Raw genomic sequence first — 23688 nt, 5'->3', positions numbered from 1 at the left:
CCCAGAAGAGGGGGATCGGGGCTGCTCTGTGCAAAACCCTTGCACAGAGCAGGTAAGTATAATGCGTTTGTTTTTTTTTTTTCTAAAAAAAAATGAACCTTTACAAGCGCTTTAAAAATTGTTAAAAATTAATGACCCGGCAACAGGGTCTCTTTGTCAGGAGTTTATGATCAAGGCAGTTCCCCTGAGCCCTCAAAAAAAAGGTTCATATAGTATTTACTAAGCAGGTAAAATATGGAAAGTGAATGCATTTAGGTGGCTGCCTGATGACTTCTATTGTTTGCGGTCTGACCGATCAACATTGGTTTTTCTTCTACATCTGGGATCCTGTGTGAATGTTAGCTGAATGAGTTTTAGGAATATTTACAATGTAATGATGTTCGATTTTTTCTGTCTACTCTCTAAACCTTTTCTAATATATAGAAATCAGATTTAAGAAATTGTCTAAAACAATTTCATCCCACTTTTCATTTTCTAACAGCAAGTCAACCTTGACTGAATGTTACAGACAACAATACAATTTTTTTCTTTTCCAGCTTCAAACACTCAGTTACAAAATACAACATATCTCATAAGAGAGGAAATTACCAGTACTTTTAGTCAAATTTAAGATCAAACATTACCTTGGCAGTTTTAGCAGCTGTCATACTGTTCTGCATCTTCATAGCTTCAATTACACAGATCTCTTGCCCCTCTGACACCTATCACAGTAAAATTGTACTGAATTTTAGACATACAGAACATAAAACATTGTATGCAATAACTAAAGATGTATCAGATCTCAGTAGAAAGCAAGTTATAACACGACCAAGTATCAAATCTTCATAAAAACCTACAGAATAGTTCTATAAAATCTTACCTTGCAGTATGAAGTACATATAGAACTCTTGTCCAATTGAGAAATTGAATATTTTATGAATTCAGGAATGCGCATAAATTATCTGGCAGCATTCATACAGAAAATCATAATATTAAAGCAACACAAATCTGTTCTGCATAGGAAACGGTATTTTATTCCTAAACCAGCAGTTATGAAGAAAGCCAACAAATGAGTGACACATTGAAGAGTTTGTGAAATGTCTGGAGATGAAGCTTTAATTAGCATTTCCTGGGTGTTTGCAATGGAAATGTGAGATCTCATGCTGGCCTGGAAGATGGGACTTACTGAACATACGTTGAAGGTGTTATTTGTCCACACTACTCTTATCCAAATCTGCTACAGTCATAACCTATGAGGCCCCTGTCAATACACAGATAGAACCTAGAGTTTGTGATGTAAACTTTAAACAGATTACCTAAAATCTATATTTAAGTTTTGGTACAGGCTAAAAATAAGAATTGTTAGTTATATTTCTCAGGGACTCTGGTGGCAAGATCTCTATTGAGTTGCAAGCTCTGCACATCTACTGTATGAATAATTTGGCACAACATACTCCACCCGTAACTGATCATTTTTGATTGAGATTTACTTTTACATTAGCTTTCAATGGGCCACTAACTCCACCCTATTAATGTAGATAATGTCACTTACACTCTTGTTTGACCAGGATGCATCTTTACTCTTTTTAATCAAGAGAAAGATATTGGAAAGCATTAATATTTCCTATTGTTATCAAGAGACAATTGCATTTTTTTGACTGCTTTACCCCAGTGACTTTAGCATGGGGGGTGACTGTATGTTGCATTTTGACAGTGCTGGCTCAAGTAAAAATGAGTATATCAATATAAAATGCTTGTTTAATTTTGTTTTTAAGTGAGACAATATGCATGCACTGCTCTGGCAATAGTCATACTATTGCCAGAGCATATTCTTAATAAAATAAAATAAATACAACTAGTTCAATAATTTGTTCAAGCACATTAAACCGAAAATAGTTGAATATGTATCAGGCTCAAAAACCGTAGTAAAATAGTAGTGGTACTGTAAAAAAATTACATACAAAAAAAGACATTCCTAAATTATAACACTGTGACCAACCACTCCTGAAAAGCAAAAAAAAAAAAAGAGAAGACATACAAAAACTTATAGTTAGGGAGCAACTTACTGCACTCCTAGAGTTACATTCTACAAAGGGGAAAAAAATGAGATCACTGGTCACAGCCCAAATTGCTATGACAGGCTGTTTTCAGAGCTACTCCTACAAAATGGTCACAAGCCTTACAAGTCTCTCTGATAAACCCAAACTGCACTGATGTATTCTGTACTCCTTGTCTAATTGGTATAAAGTTTGCAGATCTCCGTCCTGTATCTTTCATCCAGCTTGCTGTATCCTCTCCTTTGACATGGAGGGTCGTAGGTCACCTTCACATCCGATTATCAAAGTAACACTCATTAGGCAGCAGTCTGCCTTGAACCGCAATGCATTAGCTTGAAGGAACCGTCAATCTGTATAGTCAACCAATTTTAGTGTTTTAAGGAAGTTTGGATGTGACACGGCACTGCCACAATCTTAAGTTTCAGACATCTCCAGCTGATGATTAATTATGGGTGGTGGGAAATAAAACCCAGTAAAGCCAGCTGCTTGCCATTGTTGGCAAAATTACTATAATGGATATACGCTGCCAATTTTCTATTTTATTGGCAAGCCTTCCAAATGCAATTAGGGGAGTTATAAATGATATGGAAATCTATCAAGTCCCTTTCATTTTTAAAGAAGGTCTTCCCAGGAGACTTATCTTCAAGCCCATCATTGACTTTGTTGTGTTAATGATGTATACTTTTTTTTTTCCATTTCTAATTAAAGCACCTGACAACTTTTTGGAGGTTTTCTTATGTGGCATCGATGTGCCGCAGGAAAGCCATCACAGTTACATTTAAGAACCCCCTCCCTACCTCTGTTCTAATTTAGTGAGGTGGCCAGCAAAACCTGAGACACAGGATATAAAAGGCATGGAAGAGAATGGTGGACATTTATCATAAGCTCTGTTGCTTGCCCAGTGCTATTTGCTTTGGAATAAAAGCATGAAAATCTAATGCAAGAGCTAAAATTGCAGACGTAAAGGATGACTGCACAGTGCTCTATTTCTCAATTTCATCCTTCAGAGTCAGAAAATGGGGTGATACAGTTACTGGATGAGATTTACAGTAACAGCTGTGCTCTTCCCACACAGGGGAGGGACTTCTAATGTGCACAGGTCTGCTTGGAGCAGACAGGAAGCAACAAAGCATGATGCCATTCCTTTTAAGGCTACGCAGGAACAGTTATAGATAATTATAGAAGCTGTGCATTTGCATTATAAAGATGTTATCAGTTATTTGTGCTAGAGATTTTAGTGCTGCAATTTTAAAAAAAGGAAAATTATAGATATATTATAAAGTTAGAGTATTTCAAATTTACCTAATCTGTTCAGCAGTAATACTGAGAAAAGCACAGGAAACCGTGCCAGTGGCATATGGCTCTCTACTGTGCTAAACATTCGTACTAAAGACAGGTTCATCAGTCATTAGAGTATCTTGGTAAAAAAAATTAGCTTCTGATGGATGGTATTTAGAGCTTACCTGCTGCTAGTACATTACCAAAGAAACACAGGTTTCCAAACCCACATGACATTAGAAATTGCAGACCATGAAATAAAATACGTGCAAGCAAACATCATGTACGCCAGGTTATACAATATAATAAATAAGCTATTTTAACTCTGCGTAAAATTGGGCCCGCTGCAAGGGACCTTGGGTCAGGCCTGCACAGGCCAATTAATGCACAGCACCTGCTGTATAGAAGCAGCACACGAAGCACTTCCGAATCATTTTAGCAATTAAAACAAAACTGTTTCCTGCCTATTTCAACAGTAACTGTTTCAATGCAAGACTAAGCACCAAACCATTATGAAATCACTAGGTAAAAAAATAACATTTTTAAGGGGGGGTGTGAGGAGACGGTTGGGATAAATCTGCAGTGTGAAATAGAACCCTTCTTTTGTTCTCTTACACTGTCAGCCTTCTGCCTAATTTGGCAGAAAAACAGAGGGCTTGTGGTGGCCTTCCACAGTATCACCTTCTGCTGCACTCTGGCCCCCTAAAAAGACGGATCAATATCATCCCTGCTGATTTTCCTTCAAAAGTGGAAATCCTTCAATTACAGTTTTTGAGGGGGGTGCACAGGTGCAAGATTTTATTATGTATCTTGGACCGTGAATAAATTCTCAGCTCATTGACACAAGCTCCAACTAATAGTCACTTTTTTTTTTAACATATGTGCATTGAATTAGAATTAACTAACTGCTCCAGGTATTGATTGAAAAAAAATACTTAGACTAACTAGTTTCTTATAACAAAGGAGCCAAATAAAAATAGGTTAAAAATTCTTGGAACATTGCGGAATCGCAGACATACATAACACAGTGATGTAATGTTCAGATATCTTTTTGTCTATTAAACGACTAGGGATGTTTTTGTATAGCTGCAAATGTTACGTTCGCCAAACATTGAGTAGTGATCAATCAATGTGGTTTGCAGCACATGCACCAGGAAGATTCACCTGCAATAAAAGTTTGGTGAATATCAGATTCAGTGCTTTATAAATGTAAACCTAAGTGTTAAAAACATTGCATAACTGATAACAGAAAATGAATGTGTAATCTCACCCAATGATAATTTTTTTTCCTTGACTCCACCTTAACTGCTTGTCCAAATGAAGGCATTTGGAATATAAACACTCTGTGTTGTGCAGTGTTCATTACAAATATTAACATGGAAATCATTCTGCTTATCTTACCTTATAACATTCATATCTTAATCACTATATGATTTCATATTAATATGATCTGCAGTCGGGATCGACCGATTATCGGTGGGGACGATTATCAGAGGCTGATATTAACTTATTTTGAAGTATCGGTATCAGCCACAAACTTGCCGATATTGCTTCAAGTGGTTGTACCGACAGCTTTTAAAAAAATTACAGTATTCAAAACAGCCAAACTCGGCGTGAGAGGAGGGTCTTACTGACCCCAGATCCCTCCATAAAGAGTACCTGTCACTGCCTATTACTGTCACAAGGGATGTTTACATTCTTTGTGACAGCAATAAAAGTGATAAAAAAAAAAAATTAAAAGAACAGTGTAAAAATAAAAACTTTAAATGTGCAGAATACCAGTACCTAATATTAGCTATTGGCATCGGCCCTGAAAAACGATATTGGTTGATCCCTAATCTGCAGATTATATATATATATATATATATATATATTAATAATTATTAATAGACACTACCGTGCTGTAATATGTCTGAATTATATCTGGGTTAAAATCCCCTAGTTCCTGATTATTTTGCTTATAATTCTGGTTCAGATGTTTTTTTTTCTACCAAGCTATCACCATAGATTATTTTGTGCTAGAACTAGAATTGAAGAGATATCCTGCAAGGCCTCCTATCTGCATCCACCTGTTCAGGCTTTTATGAATTACAGACTGTTGCCTAGAAACAAGCAGTCACAACTGACCAAAAATGAATCTGCTTCGTCTTTATGTTTAAACTACAATTACAACTTCTAAACGTGATGCTGGCATCATAGATGATACTATGCTGAGTATTGTTCTGAGATTGTATCTGTAAATACACACAAAAATATGCTTCTTTTTTTTTTCCACTGGTATCTTTTACTGGAAAGTAACACTGGTCTGCTTTATAGGAAGACACACAAATCCAAAAATAATTGGATGTCAATGTCTGCTCAATGCATGTTGTCTGTGTCCCATCTAAACATGTTTCTGAACACAATTCTCCAGCTCAAATGGAGTAGGTGGGAGGATAAGATTTGTCATGACATTCGATTAAGATGGCTGCTAACAGGATTAGAAAGCAGCTGTCACTTTGTGTTACTTGGTAGCACAGACAAAAATACAGATCTATAAGATGAAAACTTGGACAGAAACACTCAATATGACTAGAGATTAGAAAAGAAGGCCTGAATGCCCAACTTAGTATCTGCAAACTACAATATACCAATCCTTCAAGATCACAAGGGCCTCTTTTAACAACACCAGCTGTACTATATGAAATACGCATAAACCAATTGGAGAAAAAAAAAACAATGAGTAAAAGAAGAAATGAGTGTGCCCCAAAATACAAACATTGTATAAAAAATGTAAATTAATTTACAGGTAGAAAAAAAATAGCTATATAAGGGATCAATCGTGATCAATCTATTTTCACCTGCTACAAATAAAAAAAGAAAAAATAGATACAGCTAAATTTATCTTCAGCACTATTTTGTAACAATCTATTTTCACCTGCAAAAAAAAAAAAAAAAAACATACAGCATAAATTATCTTCAGCACTACCATGTTAAGACTGCACCAAACAACCCAATTTAGTGCAACTGCACTTGCTGTCAATAGTCCCACCAGTGATATCCAGGACAGTCTTGAAATTGCTCTAAGTCCTAAGAAGGATTTTTCTACTCCACAGTTGGACTCTTGCTACTGTCATTTATATATATATATATATATATATATATATATAGAGAGAGAGAGAGAGAGAGAGAGTAAAGGTTGAGCCTTGACGAGATCTGCAGCAGATCACTTTTCAGAGAGCATTTGACAAGTGAATGGAAGGCAATATAACATCATATCACTGCCAGTTTTAACCTTGTAAGCCTGCACTACAAGCACGTGCAGTGCACGGTGGTTGTCGTGTGGCCCCATTTACTTGAATAAGTTAAGGGGTGACATCAAACCACAACTGAACCTGCCCCCTAGCCACAAGTGTAAATTAGGCCTAAAACCAACTTTAGTCTTCAGTGCAAGGATGTTTAAAATGGAAGTGCTGGCTTTCAGCCTCCTACTGAAGCCTTCTAGCAGCTTATTTAACCACTTGACCTCCAGGAGCTTTTACTCTCCTTAATGACCAGGCCATTTTTTTGATATTCTGCACTGTAATACTTTAACCACTTGCCGACTGCCGACAGTAATCCTACTGTGGCAGTGCGGCTCCCCTGGGTCCAGCGAAGTAAACCTACATCGCTGAACTTCTAGTGGTCTCGGTGGCACGCGCGCACCGCCGGAGGTTCGCTCTTGCGGTGTTTAGACACAGCGGGAGTCGGGCCGGAGGAGGAGAGGCAGCGATCGCCGCCTCCCTTCCCCAATCGTCGGGGAAAGTGTGAGAAGACCCGCCTGCTTATGTAAACAATGCAGGCGGAGCTTCTCAGTGACAGACAGGGAGAGATCACAGGATTCCTGCATAGCTGAACCTGCGATCTCTGTCTGTCACACAGAACCCCCCACACGTAAGTAAGCATGAGGCATACATTTAACCCTTTGATCCATAGGGTTAACTCCTTCCCTGCCAGTGTCATTATTACAGTAACAGTGCATATTTATAGCACTGATTACTGTAGTAATGTCACTGGTCCCCCCAAAAGTGTCAAAAATGTCAGTTAGGGGTCCGATCTGCCCACCACAATGTCGCAGTCCTGCAAAAAAATCACAGATCACCGCCATTACTAGTAAAAAAAAAAAAAAAAACAATAAAAATGACCTAAATCTTTCCCGTAGTTAGTAAATGCGATAACTTTTGCGCAAACCAATCAAAATACGCTTATTGCGATTTTTTTTTACCAAAAATATATAGCAGAAAACAAATTGGCTTAAAATGTTAAACAAATTTTGATTTTATAATTTTTTTTGGGGAATGTTCTATAGCAGAATGTAAAAAATATTGTTTTTTTTTTCAAAATTGTCGCTATTTTTTTGCTTATAGCACAAAAATTAAAAATCGCACAGGTGATCAAATACCACCAAGAGAAAGCTCTATTTGTGGGAAAAAAAAGGACGTCAATTTTATTTGGGTACAGCATCACACAACCGCGCAATTGTCCGTTAAAGTAACACAGTGCCGAATCGCAAAATAGGGCCTGGTCAGGAAGGGGGTCAAATCTTCTGGTCTTAAAGTGGTTAACTGGCAATTGCGCCGTCATGCAACACAGTACACAAATGAAATTTATATTTTTTTTCACACAAATATAGCTTTCTTTTGGTGGTATTTATTTGCTATATAAATGAAAAAAAGACTGCAAATTTTGAACCCCCCCCCCCCGAATATTTTCTACTTTCTGATCTAAAACATATCCAAAAAAAATCAAATTTCTTCATGAACTTAGGTTAAAATGTGTTCTTCTACATGTCTTTGGTAAAAAAGTGAAAGTTACAGCGTATACAAACGATGGTATTTACATTTGGAAACTGATGAGTCCTGATGTACGGATGTCCTATCTAAGTTAATGGAGCCCTTAGAATGCCCCCCAAAATTACCCCTTTTTGGAAAGAAGACAGTCTGAGGTATTTTTAAAGTGTTAATTTTTTAGAAAATAGAGAAATGAAATAAATTTTTTTTTACATACTGTCACCAGTGCAATACAGCGTAACATATGACTGGTGTGGCGTGATCAGGGATAATGACTGGCGAGAGTATGTTAAAAAAATTAAAATAAAAAAATAAAGTTTGACATTGTTTTAGCAGTTTTTTCTTTTTTTTCAACATTCTTTTATCAGAGTAGTTTTATCAGAGTAGTTCAATGTCTTCATAGTGACACTGTACTACTTTGGGGGGGGGGGGGGGGTTTGATCTGGGATTTTTTACACTTTAATCACTGTTATAACAATGTTTTGAACTGTCATGAATTAGTTACACATTTATAATGGCTAAGATTACTATTGTGCTCTGTGATTGTCCCATAGATATCACATGCTAAATGTGTACTGTGATTGGCCCAGGTACCATGTGATAGTTGTGGGCCATTAGCTGCAAGTGCTGATCGAATGCTGGTTTTCCATCAAGACTGTTCAACAGAAGCTGGCCGTTAGACCAGCTTTTCTTCAACAGACAGCGGAATACATGTACCGAAAAACAGCCAATACTTGCTGAACCAGCTGATTTTCAGTATAACTATACTGGGCTTGAAAGCTTTTCAAATTCTTTGTAAAAGCTTGCTATACACAATGCTTTTGAACAAGCTGCAGCCCATGTCAATAGAGCAGATAAACCTTTTTAAGAATATTAATTTAGGTATTTCATGCAAGTCGTAGTTAGCTTCATTAGAACTTCAGTCAAAGCATGGTAAACATCTAAATGTATTTAAATTATAAAATATCTAGAAATTTATTGCAAGGGACTTCCAAGAGGTTTTAAATCTTTAAAGGTACTGAATCTTGAGTTTAAGATATTTTGCAACATCAACATGTTCTGCTAGCCATGATTGCTAGAGTTGAGTTGGATTCTAAATCCTTCAGTCTCACCTCTGAATTGCTATTTGGTTTGCATGGCTTTCTATGCGAGTTCTGTTACTCTTGTTTAGAGCTGTGGCGGTTTACCTGCTGCATATGACCCATAGGAGAGGTGCTCAGGCTCTGTAAGCGCAGGCAATTAGACCAAATTATTTGGTGTATAGTATATTTGTTAGATTCCTCCCAACAGCTTTTGGTATCCAAAGATAACACCAATGCCAAGGGTCCTGCTCAGTTCATAAGCTTGCGTGCATGTTCAGCTGAAACAACCATACCATTTTTTTTGGAAAGATCTTTCAGAGGAAGATGTTTTGGCAGAAGGACCATCTAAATCACCTCATCTCTGTGGTTTGCCTATGGCTTTGAACACTGTGACTATTTCAAATCTGTTCGTGTATGATAAAATTCAAGGCAGAGTTCAAGCTCAGTAATCATAAGCTGACAACACAGATAACTGATACCAATGCACAAACACACACAATCACAGTTTTCATACAATATCCAAGTCTAAAGTTATGTTATATTTAGAGGCTAATAGGTCTGTGATCCACACAAAACTCTAAATAAAAACAGGGTGGACTGAAAGCTTCTCCGTGGTGCCAAAGACTACAAACAATGCTGTTAAAGAGAATCTCTCAGCTTAATTTAGTGCATAGCCTTTTCTTTTATGGCACTACAATCAACTTGTGTGAGCTATGCACAAATAAAAAACCTAGAACCAATAGGTCTCTACACCATTAGTGTATTCCAGGATAGGACATAAAACTGAATGAATAACTCTTTCATCTAAAGAAAATGAAAAAATTATAAGATAGCAATGATCAACACAACCCTAAGACACTATTAATATTTATTTTGCAGCCTTACTTTTACAAGTATGTTACCCTTAAGTCAGTCATAGATGAATCAAATCTCATCTGGTTCAGCAGGAACTGGTCAAAATTTGATTTATCTATGGGCGGGCTGGTTGTACTGAAATCGATCCATTGATCAACTTCAGTAAAACCAGCTTGTCGGATTGTTTGCATGTGATTACTGTTGGCAGCTATAGCCACCAGCAGCAATCATTGTGTTCTGCAGACGTGGAAGGCTTCCCGCCCGCTAAAACACAATAGCAGGGAACACTAACTGTGTTGATGAGGTAATCAAGCAGTTCTCTTTCCTGCAACCAGGAGAAAATTGTATCATCTTTGGCTCTGCATGTTAAAGAAAGGTTTGCTGAACGATTTTAAAGCTGGTCATACACATAAATGCATTTGCTAGCAATTTTAACCACTTTCACAAAACAGTTAAATGGGTCAAGCCAACATCTCTGCTACATAAATTAACAACTGCTGGTGGTAGGATGCCTTGATCTATTTGTATATGCTAAAAAAAACTAGTGTAAACTGCTAGCGAATTGCCATGTGTATGGCCAGCGTAAGTAAATTTACAATGAACTACCTTCATAAATGCAATAAAGAAAGAAAAACTGATTACATGCATATGGTAAATCGATTTCCAGTAGAATGGAAACTTTGTAAGAAACTCCTTTGGGGAAAGTTTTCAACTATCGATTATTTTATTTAGTCCATAGTCAGCCTAGACAGAAGTACACCCTCAGCTTCTAGTCCACTGATTGGATGCACTGTGCGCCTTCATTAAATCGATATTAAAGACCATGAACGACTTGGAGACCACTGCCTTAAACATAACAACAATTCAAAAGCATTCTGTTCTGCTGCACTCAGGCATGCTGACTGTTTGAATCTCCTACTGTCTGTAAGCAGAAGAAATGGGTTTCACACAATGTGTGATAAGGTGAATCAATTTTTTACAGTCTGCTTTCTAGTCTTTTCTTAGGAAGTGTATAAAGAAGAAATATTTAAACTTAAATGTTTATTTAACATGATAGTGACACCTTGATATTAAGAAAGTGGCATTTTCTCACAATTGTGCTACTCTTTACAAAAGATAGAAAAGTGGTTCTTGTATGAAAGAAAGAAAAACCAAATGTAAATGTCCCACAGTGAGTAAGAAGGTGTGGTATTTTCATTTGCATGCCAAGGCTGGGCCTTTTACATATTCCTCCCAAATGACATCAGCTAATGGTTTAGGTTAGCTGACTCAAATACATTTTCTTACAATCTACCAAATATATTTACTTGCCCTAATTTTTTCCATCCAACAGCCTTAACACCGGTTTTGTTACTCATTTGTTTTTTTTTTACAACTTGACAAAACCATCGACTTAGAAGAAAATATAAACAAATTGTAATTTATAATGAACAAAACAATAGAATTCAGTAAATCCATAAATATAAAAAAAAGTTACATGTATAGAATACTCCAGTCAGTTTCATTATCAAATACCCTTCTGGAAGTTATATTGCAACACATTAAAATTTGCAAACTTTAAAAAACACGTATACTTTAATGTATTTTATGTATTTAGGTGGTTGTAACTGCAGTAAAAAAAGCTATAAACCTGTATTTATAATTACACCTAATAAAGCATACAATTTGTAATAGTGGCCCATAACTGGTTGCATTTCAACTTCTATATCTATATTAAAAGAACATTTTTCAATTTAAATTTGAAGCAGCAAACTAAAAGGGACAAAGACCAAGCATATGTTTATTAATAGGGCAGAGATTTGGTGACAGGAAATATCCACCAGTAATGATGATCCTTAATGTTTGATAAATGTAACCTTAATTCTTCACACATCCGCATAAACTGAACTTTATGTGACTGGAAAGACTTTCCTACAGTTAAAATGTTAACATGAGGATATTCTGCCTATGACCTAGAATACAAAACTGTGAGACAATAGAAAAGTACAGATGTAAGAGGCCCACCTAGGCTGCTGTGAAAATTCAGAGCATTTCATATCCTTTAGTTCCTTAGTCTTTTAGGATGGCTTTATGTCTGTTCAGAACATATTTCAATTCTCTCACTGTAAATAGCATGAATTCATCACCCTTCCCTTGAAGTACTTCCTCACATTTCCCGAGAGCCTCCCACCCTCTAGTTTCAGAAGGTGACCTCTGCCTTTACTCTTGTACCTTGCTGAAACCTTTGATATATTTCAACTTTTTTATTATTATTTTCATTTTCATGTACCCTTTCTCTTCACATAAAAATGTCCTGTGGCATATGTACATTTTCTTTCACTATTTAAATAAAAGATACACTATTAATAAAATATTTAAAAATGTGCAGTACTAGATGAGCTCATATATGAGTCACATGGCTGAGAATACAGCACAAGTAGTTATTTGAAAGCTGAAAAAGAGAATGTTCAGCAGACTCCCACATAGATAGTGTTATGTATTTGATATAGCTCAACAGTATTGGTGGGTTTCAAATTATAAAGTTAATATTGTCTGAAAATGTATTTAATATATAAATGTTAGAAAATATTGCAATGTTAAAAATTAAACATGCAATCGTTTCCAATTAAAAAAAAGACAAAGCACAAGTAATTGATGTTTTGAAAGAGATTCCTTTTCGTTAATATTGCAATGAAAGCACTATTTAATTGGTCTGCTTACTTAAAATAACCCTGTGCTTAATCAACATTATTTTCCAGTATGCTGGAAGAGTTTACTATCTAATACTGGGGAAGGGGACAGGACATTTATTAGACAAATCATTTTCCCTTTATCTCTTGAGCACTTTAGTTCAGGAAAATTTACCAACAATCTTGAAGGTGAAAGGTGAAGCTAGTAAGGTGAAAATAGTAAATCAGCTTTTAAAAGTTTTTTTTTGCATCATAAAATTCACAGTCACGTTGTTTAACAATGCCCTACCATACCTATGCTAATGTGATCAGATTCCAAATGCAAGAACTTAGTAAGAAAGACAGCATATGCAGCCCAAAAATCATCTTTAAAGGGCATTACTGCAATAAACTGATACCTGATTGGGTACTACACTTGGTCCGTTAATGACTCTTTATTTAATAAGTCCCTCAGTCTACTGTTGGTAAGGTATATAAATTCAGTAAAATAATGTAATAAAAAAAATAAGTGAATAAATTATTTTAAAAAATGGTAAAGTATCTTAAAAAAGGTACAGAACAGAAGTACAAATTAGTATTCATACATCTAAAATCCAAGGTAAACTAAGGGACACAAGCATTAATCTGCATCATTCTCATTACAAAGCGGTTGCCAGAAAAAGGCGATCATAACAGTCAACCATTTTGCCAGCAACCCGCAGACATTCGTGTGTGGAGCACAATAGGGTGCCTTACTAGAATATAATACAATACAGTTACATTTTAGGGGGAAAATGACTATTTGTAATAAAACAAAAGTCATATAAATAAAGGTGGTGTGCTGTATTCATTTTTTTTTTTGCAGCCAATGTGCATCCATCACCATACAGCTAAGCATTACTTATTTTGTCATCTAGCTACTAATCATTTAAGTAAAAATTATTAACATAATAAGCAAAAAGTATGAAAAAAGAGAAATAAAAGAGAACAAAACATATACAGATATTGTCCATATTAAATGTCACAAAATATTGTTTAGTTAGAATGCATTGCTATAGCTTACCATGTCCCCAGGCTTAACAGAAACAGCAACCACTGTTCCAGGCATTGGTGATCTCAGAATGCTACTAGTATCTTCTTCCACCTTCTCCGGCATGTACTTGTTCAGCTCAGCTGCATGCTTTGGCAGTACTTGCAGTTTGTACTAAAAATAACAAAATAAATTAAACAATTACATTTAATATCCGCAAGAAGGGTTAGCAATTGCATATTCTGCTGGTACAACAAAGATATGTATTTTCTACTGCTCTACATTTATTTATAATCCTCTAGAAAAAAAAAACGGTTTACAGAAACCACCTATATTGGAATTAGCCACTTGATAGCAGGGAAATGTCATTTTGCAGCAGCTTATTTGTTAAAAGGAATATAAGCCTGAAACATTTTTTTTTTTTAGTTTCAAAATATTTTAGAGTTTTTCTAGAAAAAAAAAATACACGCATACGGCACAAAAGCATGGTATTGCATTACCCCTATTAATTCAGAGATTATAAAATATACATTTTTAAATTCTATTATATTTTATATTTAAAAGAAAAAGTGTAGTTCCCCTAGAACTGAGTTAAGACCACACTAGGCTATTATTTCTAAATCAGAATTAATGAACTTTTAAATTAAATGTTTGTGAAAGAACAAAAACTTTTTCTTTTAGAATGTCTCCAGCTTATTGGTCCATAATAGAACATTTGAGCTATGCTGGTGTTTTTCTCCCAAAGAAATGCTCATATTGCCTACAAGGACTTTTCCCAAACGTTTGTTCTTCAGTGTGGTTGACTTGACCAGACCGCCAGTAGATGGCAGTACATCTCTTTGCGTAATATTGTTAGTTGGCACATGATCTAGAATTGAGAAACTGATAGCAATAGGGAATTTAAAGTGAACATATATACAGTCAAATTCTGATCTTTATTTGGCTGCGTTTTTATATCTGAAAGGCTGGCATGTTTTGGGGACACCCTACTCTAAATAACTATCCAAGTTAATAAACTAGATTACATTTTATTACCCTCATGCGTCTATTTTTAATATGAAATGTAATTATTTCTATGAACTCATGTGGACTTTATATGCAAAATCCTCATTAATTTTACACAGCACGTAAAATACTAATAAATGCTGATACAAAATAATGTACGATATATATGCATAACAGTACATCTTAAGCAGTATGATATCTCCTGTATCACATTCCAAAACAGTGTTGTCAGGTTATTTTTCATTATATGAAATGTAAAAATACTTTTGAAACTTTTTTTTCCAATGACCTCAGTCAATTTTATAAAGAAGAAAATGCCTAATCTCTAGTAAAGCTGTTAAGATTTGATAACAGGTTGCTTGTCCAATTTCACTAATCTGACAGTGTGAATAATAACATCTTCGGCGTAGATTTTTTTTTTCTCTTGAGTATGTGTTTTGCAATCAAGTAATACAAGAGTCTGCCAGATTCTGAAGGATATGATCCTTAAGCAAAATTACAGTTCAAATAAAAGCTTTTTGCTCCAATTAAAATTTGCCTGCCTCATAAGTGGTGGGGAAAAAGCAAGCAGAGTGCATTTTCCTGTCAATCTAATAAACATTCTGTGCAGAGGGAGTATTTATCAAAGATAAATTGTACTTAAAAGTCTTTCATTAAACCTATAGGGGGGAATATAATTACACGGAATTGCACAGTTTTGGGATCTGTGTATGTCGTCTAGATTCAGCTTATACTATGAAAATAGTAAAATATCAGGGGGAAAAGAACTCCATAATTATTAGACTCTGGTCTGGAATGATAATGCATTTTTTTTTTTTTTTAATTTTCAAGAATCAAGGCAAACAGAATGCCTTTACATCAGTTTACATCTTAAAAACACCTCTGCTATGTAAACATTTTTGTTGATAATTTTAATTGCTGTGGTTTGAAATGAAAACTAGGCATTTAAGTTAGCAAGTGTCTAAATGCCACAATGAACAACCTTTTGTGTACATTATATATACAATAGGCTAAATTACAGCTCTTGAAGGTAAAACTACAGCACTATAAATATATACTAAACAGGCAAGAAATAATCTATTTTCAGTGTTACAGTTGGTACTGGCTAATGTTTTGCTCACTTTATCTTGACTTTTCCCACAGTGACTTCGCTGTTTTTTTTTTTTTTTTTTTTAGATTCAGGCATAGAAATTCAAAACATTTACTCAATAACATCATGCAAACAGCTATGGTGGGCAATAACTCATGGCAACCTGAATTTAGCAACTTAGAGAAGCAACAATAACTTGTCTATGAGCAGTATTGAAATCTTCTAAGATAACATAAATATATATATAAAAAAAACAATTATTTCAGAACCATTTATAATACGTTCAAGAGAGACAATGAAGTTTACATTGTAAGCTAACTACTGTACTATAAAATATAATAAAAAATACATTTAGAAATACATTCAAATGATCTGGAGGATAACCTACATATATAGAAAACATATGGAGTATTTCTAAAAGTCCAGTACTTCAACCAGCAACATTTGTAATGTGTTGTTAGCAAATTATTAAATTAGATTTCAATATTTAAAATCACCTAATGTATACAATATAGGATTTCTAAATGTGGTGAGCCTTTTTAGTCAGGCAATAATTTATATTTATTTTTTAACGAACATTTTACATTGTACAACTTTAAAGCTCACCCTAAACAGATTTCTAACAAAATAAGCATATGGTTACCCCATGTTCGGAATCTACTTCACTGCCTTAAATAGAATGTGTGTCGTTTTTTGGTATGGATTTTCTTTGCGTATTTTGGTTAGATATTTTCCTTTTTGGTTTGGTGGAATTTTAGATCTTTTTTTTACATGGTATGCCATTTAGCTTTACTTCCTTTTACAGAGCTCAATAGCTAAAGCTGACTCCATCCGCAAAAATAGGCAAAAATAGGCAAACATTCAAAAGACTGTGCAAAAAAAAATCCTATATTAGAAAAAGTATATATAAAACAACTGATCATGTGTTTTTTTTGTGCCAGATGCTTCGTGAATAGTTTTTCAGTCCCAATATGTCAGGCCATCTATTGCATTTTTGCTGTGGGATCACCTACTGGACAGCGAATTAAACCCTTCTTGAGCAGCTTCTCTTTTTTCTTTTATTTGGGTAGGCAGTAAAAGTGATGGAATTATGACATTCTATTTCAAGCCAAAAGAAATAAAATGCTTATACTGAACAGTTCAATTCTTATCAACTGATACTTTCCATAGTTGAGGCATCTAAATCATATGGAATCCATCCAACTTATATTATATCAGCATGCACAAAGATTCTTTGAATAATATTTAAAAAAAAAAATGTGATTACAAAGTCCCAAAAAATAAAATAAAATAGGTACATTTATTTTATCATGCATCAGACAGTGTTTTAAATCATATTAGTCATGTCAGAAACCAGATCACAGTTTCAAACTGCAGATTAAAGCAAAGGCAGAAAATGTTTTTAAGCCCTAGTTACATAGATGACTTTGAAGAGTTTTTCAGTCATGTAGTCATAGAGCCGACAACTATTAGAGAAATGATAAATTATTCTGTATGATACCCTATGTGTTCTACAATAATGTTGCAAATAATTTGCAGTTGTCTTGTGACCATACTAAATGTCAATGAGAAATATGCTGGAATGTTGATCCATTACTTTCTGGTCCAATAATTTTTACTGATGATTTTGAGAATGACAAAACAACTGATCACCTACGCAGGGGGGACGTAACAAAAGAGCATAAAGTAGAAACAAAGATAGGATCACATACAACATGGCAACTTTTTAATGTAAGATGTCAGCTTGTCAACCCTCCGACATGGGTTACCTAAGTCCAGGGACCTAGGGACATATGAAAGAGACAGAGTGAGGGCAGACAAGACTGATTGCCAAAAGAAAAAGTAATATATAAATAAAAGGGAAAAAAGGGGGGGATTAGGAGTGAGAAAGAGGGGGGGGGACTTAAAGGAAAACGGAATGGGTAAGGGGGAGGGAAAGGGTGCAGGTAGGGCTCCCCACAGGCTTAGATGTAGAAAAAGTTAGAATGTTGATCAATTTCTTTCAACTGTCCCTCTATGGAACCAAATCCCTCCGTCGCTCTTTTCCTTATGTTTTTGATCTGACAGCGCTACAAATAAATTGACCTATTCAAGATTTTATGCAATGCTAGGGGTTTTCATCCAAGATTCACCCATTTCACATAAGCTTTAATCAGGAACTTAAGTGAATCTTGGGTAAAACCATTATTAAAAGACCCCAAAATGTCTTAATTACCACACTTATGATTATGATTTTAAAAAAGCTAGTATAAAGGAAAAGTAGAAGAAAAAAACACGTGAGTTTAACAAAATTATATGTATGTACAAATTCTTCTTGGTCCTTTGTCTATATACTTTGCGCCAAAAGGTCTCTCTCTTCATCTCAGAAAGTTTGAAGGTGTGTTGATCAACTGAAACTTTAGAATACTTGTGTAGTCTTCTCCTAAATTCTATTCAAATGGAATATCTTATGAAGCAAAACATCTGTCTGAAGCTTATGGAAAGGCTTCACCTGTCTCTGGAAAACCGAAATAGGGCTAAGTTTAGAGTGAAATTAAAGTACACCGGTCATTAGATAAATAAAATACAATCATTGTTGGCCAGCTTCTGAAAATGCTAATTGCTTGGGTTTATCTAGTATATATAGGATTGAGTCACAAATCAGGAACTGCTGAAAAATTAGCGTAAAAAATGTGAGTCAGTGTTCCCTTTCTGTATACTTCCCAGTATGCAACTCAAAATGCATTACTGCTAAAGCTTCATCATGGCAGCTATAGTATGAATATTCTCAAAAATAAAGGTCAGCAATGACAACCTCATAACTTTTGTATAGATGAACTTCAAGCTTATTCTGGATGCTGAAAGGCTTTGTAGAATGACCTTACATTTGCAGGTCAACACATTTGTTCTTGATGATGGCCTTCCTTAAAACATTAAACATTTTAGGCTATAAATATGCATTTTTAAATCAAAATGACAATTTAGGGTTTCTTAGTAGTGACTTAGACCTATGCAAATCAGCTGTGATATATATATATATATATATATATATATATATATATATATATATATATATATATATATATATATATATATATTTTATATTCTGCTGGGGACTTACATAATGTATGCAATTGTGATCATTTTACTGTAGGTCTGTGTCACTGTACAATGTAAGAAACATTCAAAATCAACATAAATACACAGCTAACTACAGTTTAAACCTTAAATTAAACTGGATTAAATATTGAATTTATTAAATATTTAAACATTAAAATGTTAAATGTTTTGTTTCAAAGCGTATCCATAAATTCACCAATATCTATGCTCATAGGGGAAAGGTCTGGATTTGGAACTCATCACCAACATGCTTGCTCTAATGAAGTAAAATAAGTCCCATTAAATGACCACCACCTAAAAGATCAGATGTAAACATCTCAACTAACACGATCAGATGTTGACTAGGATGTACAGCCATTTCAAGACTATATTTAAATCTCTTGAGAATTTACAACTGGCAGAATTACAGGCTGCAAGGAAATCTTAAGAGGCTGTTGACTGCCCATCAAGCTCTTCAGTGAAAAAAAAAAAAAAAACAACACGAGAAAGTGGAGATGTCAAAGTTCAGATACAAAGAGGCTGGCTGGATTGATCAGTAGACAAAGGGATGCTTTAAAAGGTTTTTCATACATTTTGTTAATTACAACAACAAACAACACATTGAAACACGTTATTAGTCAAAGCTTTAACAGACAAAAAGTATACAATGCACGTAGTCAAAGCTTAGTAATAAGGTCTCTTAAAAGATGTAAGGTGCCTATGGGGGCATTAGACGATAAGTATACTGTCAGCATGCTGTTGATCTTGACAGGTTTGGGTCCTCAAACAGTAATCTCCTGGTCAATCAATATCAGAGAAAGCAATCCATATACATCCCCAATCATCAAAGTCAGCAGAATTGGGGGTATGCTCATCTAATCTCTCCAAGGTGCTATAATATTTAAAATTCTTGGACCCCCACAAAAGATTCCTGCACAGTGAGTTTGCTCTAAATTTGACTACGATTTGGGAGGAACAATGGTTAAGTTTTTGTCTAAACTTTTCATTTCCAAATGTAGAAATAATAGCCAACTCATTCAAATGCTTTGCAGAGCTATTTCTGCTCTGGAGGCAGGGAAAAAAAAGGACTCCATCCTGGCTGTATCATTAAGGAAGAATGAACTGTCAGTTTAAATTAGCTAAATCCATTCTAGGTACATCGCAACAAAAGTTACAAAAATCAATATAGTTTTCTATTTAAAGCAGTGTAGAAAGCCTGTGTCCTGCCAGCATGCTGCAAATTAGGACAGTTGCTCTCTGAGCGGAAGTAGTGATCTCTTTGCAGAGGACTGACACTTCCCCTTTGCTGACTTAGAGCCAGAGTGCTCCAATTAACAGAAAGCATGAACTTTGCCAATTGCGGAGCTAGAAGTCTGACTTAGTAAGGGCTATGTCGGACCTCTGCAATAACACCAATGTTTCTCCACAGAGACGAGGTCCCACTCTGCAGCTGCTAGCAGGCGCAGGCTTTTCTACACAGGCTGTGGCTGCTTTACAAAGAAAATTAACTGTAAGACATAGAACACCATTTGTTTTGATGCATCTGGAATGTATTTAGCTGATTTCCACTTTTAATAAGGCTCAAAAGAGCCAGGAATAGCACTGACACAAATTGCATAGTATTTAAATGCATACCAACAACAAAATAATTCTATAATAATTCTAGTGCATTTGTATTTATGTTAAAATGGAACAAGACTCAGCAGTGGAAGAGCACAGGGCTGGGGACAATATAATGTCCTTTTCAATAATTCCAGTGATTCCCAATGTTAGCCTTCCAGTTCACACAGCAGGTCATGTTTTGATACTTTACATCAGATAAAGCAACTGTAAAATTTGCCAAGCCTATAGAAAGTAAAGGAAACCCTAAAAACTTGACCTGTTGAGGGGAATAGAACTTTATAAACACCAATTTCCTCTTTACTTACTAGTCTAGATATTAGACTAGATATTAGACTAGAGGGCATTTGAAAACACTGCAATCATTTTTGGGACATATTCAGCTATTCACATTCCAAATAAAAGGCTAAACACCTATGGCTTCCGATTCCTACTAACCATACTCAGATCCCATAACAACATACAACTCAGTTATAGACAAGCACACTGTGTCCCTAAAATTGTGCTACCACCTGGCAAGTGTGGCAAGTGGTCGTAACAATATTTTGCAAAACATCCGAGACTCCCACATGAAAATGTTTAAAGTAGAACTTCACTCAAACAAAGCACTTTATATCCTAGGTGAGAATCATTTGTACGCTGCTCCTGGAGCCTCCTGTGCTATGCAAATCACATATCCCTGGAGGTATCTGCTTTCACACAGTAGCTGGGGGAGGTTGGACCCAGTGGAGTGTCTTTGCAGACCATCTGCAAGAACGAGGAAGAGACAGACAGCTCCCAATGATTCCACAAGGGAAAATGGTGACACCTGACATGCGGTGCAAGATGGGTGGATTTCAGCAGGACAACCCTGCATTTCCTGGGTGTGTGAAAATGTTTATTGTGGATGCCCTACCAAAAAAAAAGGTAAGAGGGGGATTTAAAAAAAAAAAAAAACACAGAGGGGACGAAGGTTCTCTTTAATAATACATGTTCGCAATTTCTTTAAATCTTTAGACAGAGTGGAGAAGACTTCTATCATTTAAGGCCTAAAAAAAAAAAATAAAATAAACATACAGCCAACCTTCAAAAGGTTTCTGTTTATTGTCTAGACATAGTTGTACTTCAACAGACGACCCCATCATATCACCTTGCTAATAATGGTTTTCTAGGGAGACAAACTACTACTGTGTTATAAGAATACACGGCTTAGATATTCCCAATCATGATCACTATATGTTCTTTTCAGTCTCTCAGGAAATTTGAGGAAGTTGAACATCACATAAAATTATGACCTAAGAATGCAGTCCCAACCTTGACGTAAATATGGGAGCTCCTAGGATTTGACTGCACTTTATTACCATAAGTCTCCTCAATATGTAAATGCCGTAAAAAGCTGAAAATTTGAAATTACCACCACAAAATATATTATTCTTATAATCCTAAAGACAATAATATTTTTATCAAACCTATCACAACTTCCCTATAGTACATAAAGTACAGAGTGGCTCCAGTTTGCATGAATATGTTCTAATTTTTTTTTTTTGAATAAAGTTTTACAATAAAGCCTACAAATTCAATCTGTCATCTTTACAGTTATTCCATGTGGCTCTGTAAGTCTCTTGTAAACCCTGGTCATTTTGCCATACATCTTCAATTGTGCCACTACTAGCTTACATCCAATCCCTGTTTTCCTTTATAATCAACTTGGTGAGATCACATATTCTACCAAATATGTGTCCAGCTAATATACATTATTGTCTGACTGCACAGTAATTAATGCTAGTGTGTTGAATCACCAGAGACCAAAAATTATTTATCTTAATGAACCTGTCAATGAACTGCCACACATTTGCGATCTCTTAAATAAAAAAAAAAATTCTATATATGCAAAGCAGGAAAACTGTTAACCACTTTAGCTCCAGGTCTTTTCTGGAACTTTTTGTTTACATGTAACAATCAGTATTTTTTGCTAGAAAATGTCTTAGAACCCCCAAACATCACATATACTTTTAAAAGCAGAGGCCCTAGAGAATAAATTGGTGAGTGCTACGGTGTTTCAAATGCAATGTTTTTCAAAAATACACTTTGTTCCATTTTAACCCCTTCACGCCTAATGCCCCATACACACGTGCAGATTATCTGAAGACTTTTGTCTGCAGACTTACCAAAACCATATAATATGAGGTTAAACCTAAACACTTTCAATTTGTATGCAATCCGGCAGGCCCTTGCACTACATAGAAAAGGTAAATCTGAAGACAAAAGTCTTCAGATAATCTGCACGTGTGTACGGGGCATAAGGGTAAAACAAATCCTAATGCCTAAGCCCAATTTTGCAACTTTGGCATGTGTTAGTAAACCTGTATAAATCATCACAACTACTTTGTGTATCCAGGTGGATTATTCCTTGTTTTTTTCAGGACATCTTGGGATTTCATTTGGTGGTAAATGGTAATGGATATCTCCTGTTTTTTTTTTTAATATCTAAGGAAAACTGGCCTAAAATAGTAGAAAAAAAAATTAAATTTAACTGTATATTTCATGCTACTTCAATAACCTACCACCAAAGAACCACCTAAAATAAATTCTGCTCCAGCGATACCACATGTGTGCATGTTTTTTGTAGCTTGTACCCGTTCAGGTATCCTGGCTAAAACACACCGACACTAACGCTAACTGACACTGATATTAATTTAACCCCTTCACGCCGATGGAATGCAAATATGCGCCTCGGCTTCAAGGGGTTGTACCGTGGTGATGCTTGCAGCTGATACCGTTGTTTAGAGCCGACAGTCGGCTTTCTTGTAATGACAACCGATGCGGCTCAGCAGCTGCTCGGTTGTCATTACAAGGAGTGGGAGGGGACACCCCTCCTGTGGCTTGCCCTGGTCTCCCCTCCCACTGGGAGACCCGAGCAACCAGTCGGCAAGTCTGCCGGCTGTCCGAAGACCCGAACAAAGCCAGATTCAGCTCTGATCGGGTCTCCGATGTAAAAACCCGGAAGTGATGTCATTACATCGCTTCCGGGTACTGGAGCCTTAAAGGCCCCATCTTTAAAAAAAAAAAGACAGCATTCAAAACAGCCAAACTTAGCTTTTAGAATGCTTTTAAGTGCAGAGGAGGAGTGCCCTGTCCATCCATGCTCTTGTGCATGCATATGCAAGTTGAGTCCGCAT

The 23688-nt window shown here is 35.6% G+C and overlaps 1 protein-coding gene across 1 annotated transcript in view; it reads right to left on the bottom strand.

The window, feature by feature from the left end:
- The window catches only part of PCCA (propionyl-CoA carboxylase subunit alpha), a 1213132-nt gene that overhangs the window by 4674 nt on the left and 1184770 nt on the right, over positions 1 to 23688 (bottom strand). Inside the window, exons 22-23 of the mRNA XM_082247734.1 lie at positions 13771 to 13911; positions 624 to 701 (exon numbers count right to left, since the gene is read on the bottom strand). Of these exons, the coding sequence (XP_082103860.1) occupies positions 624 to 701; positions 13771 to 13911 (219 nt within the window). The remainder of the gene's footprint in view (positions 1 to 623; positions 702 to 13770; positions 13912 to 23688) is intronic.

This window comes from Pelophylax lessonae, assembly GCF_965119305.1.
Source record: "Pelophylax lessonae genome assembly, chromosome: 2".
Classification (NCBI taxonomy): domain Eukaryota; kingdom Metazoa; phylum Chordata; class Amphibia; order Anura; family Ranidae; genus Pelophylax; species Pelophylax lessonae.
Note: the sequence above shows the minus strand (reverse complement) of the source record. Positions and strands in the feature narration are given on the sequence as shown.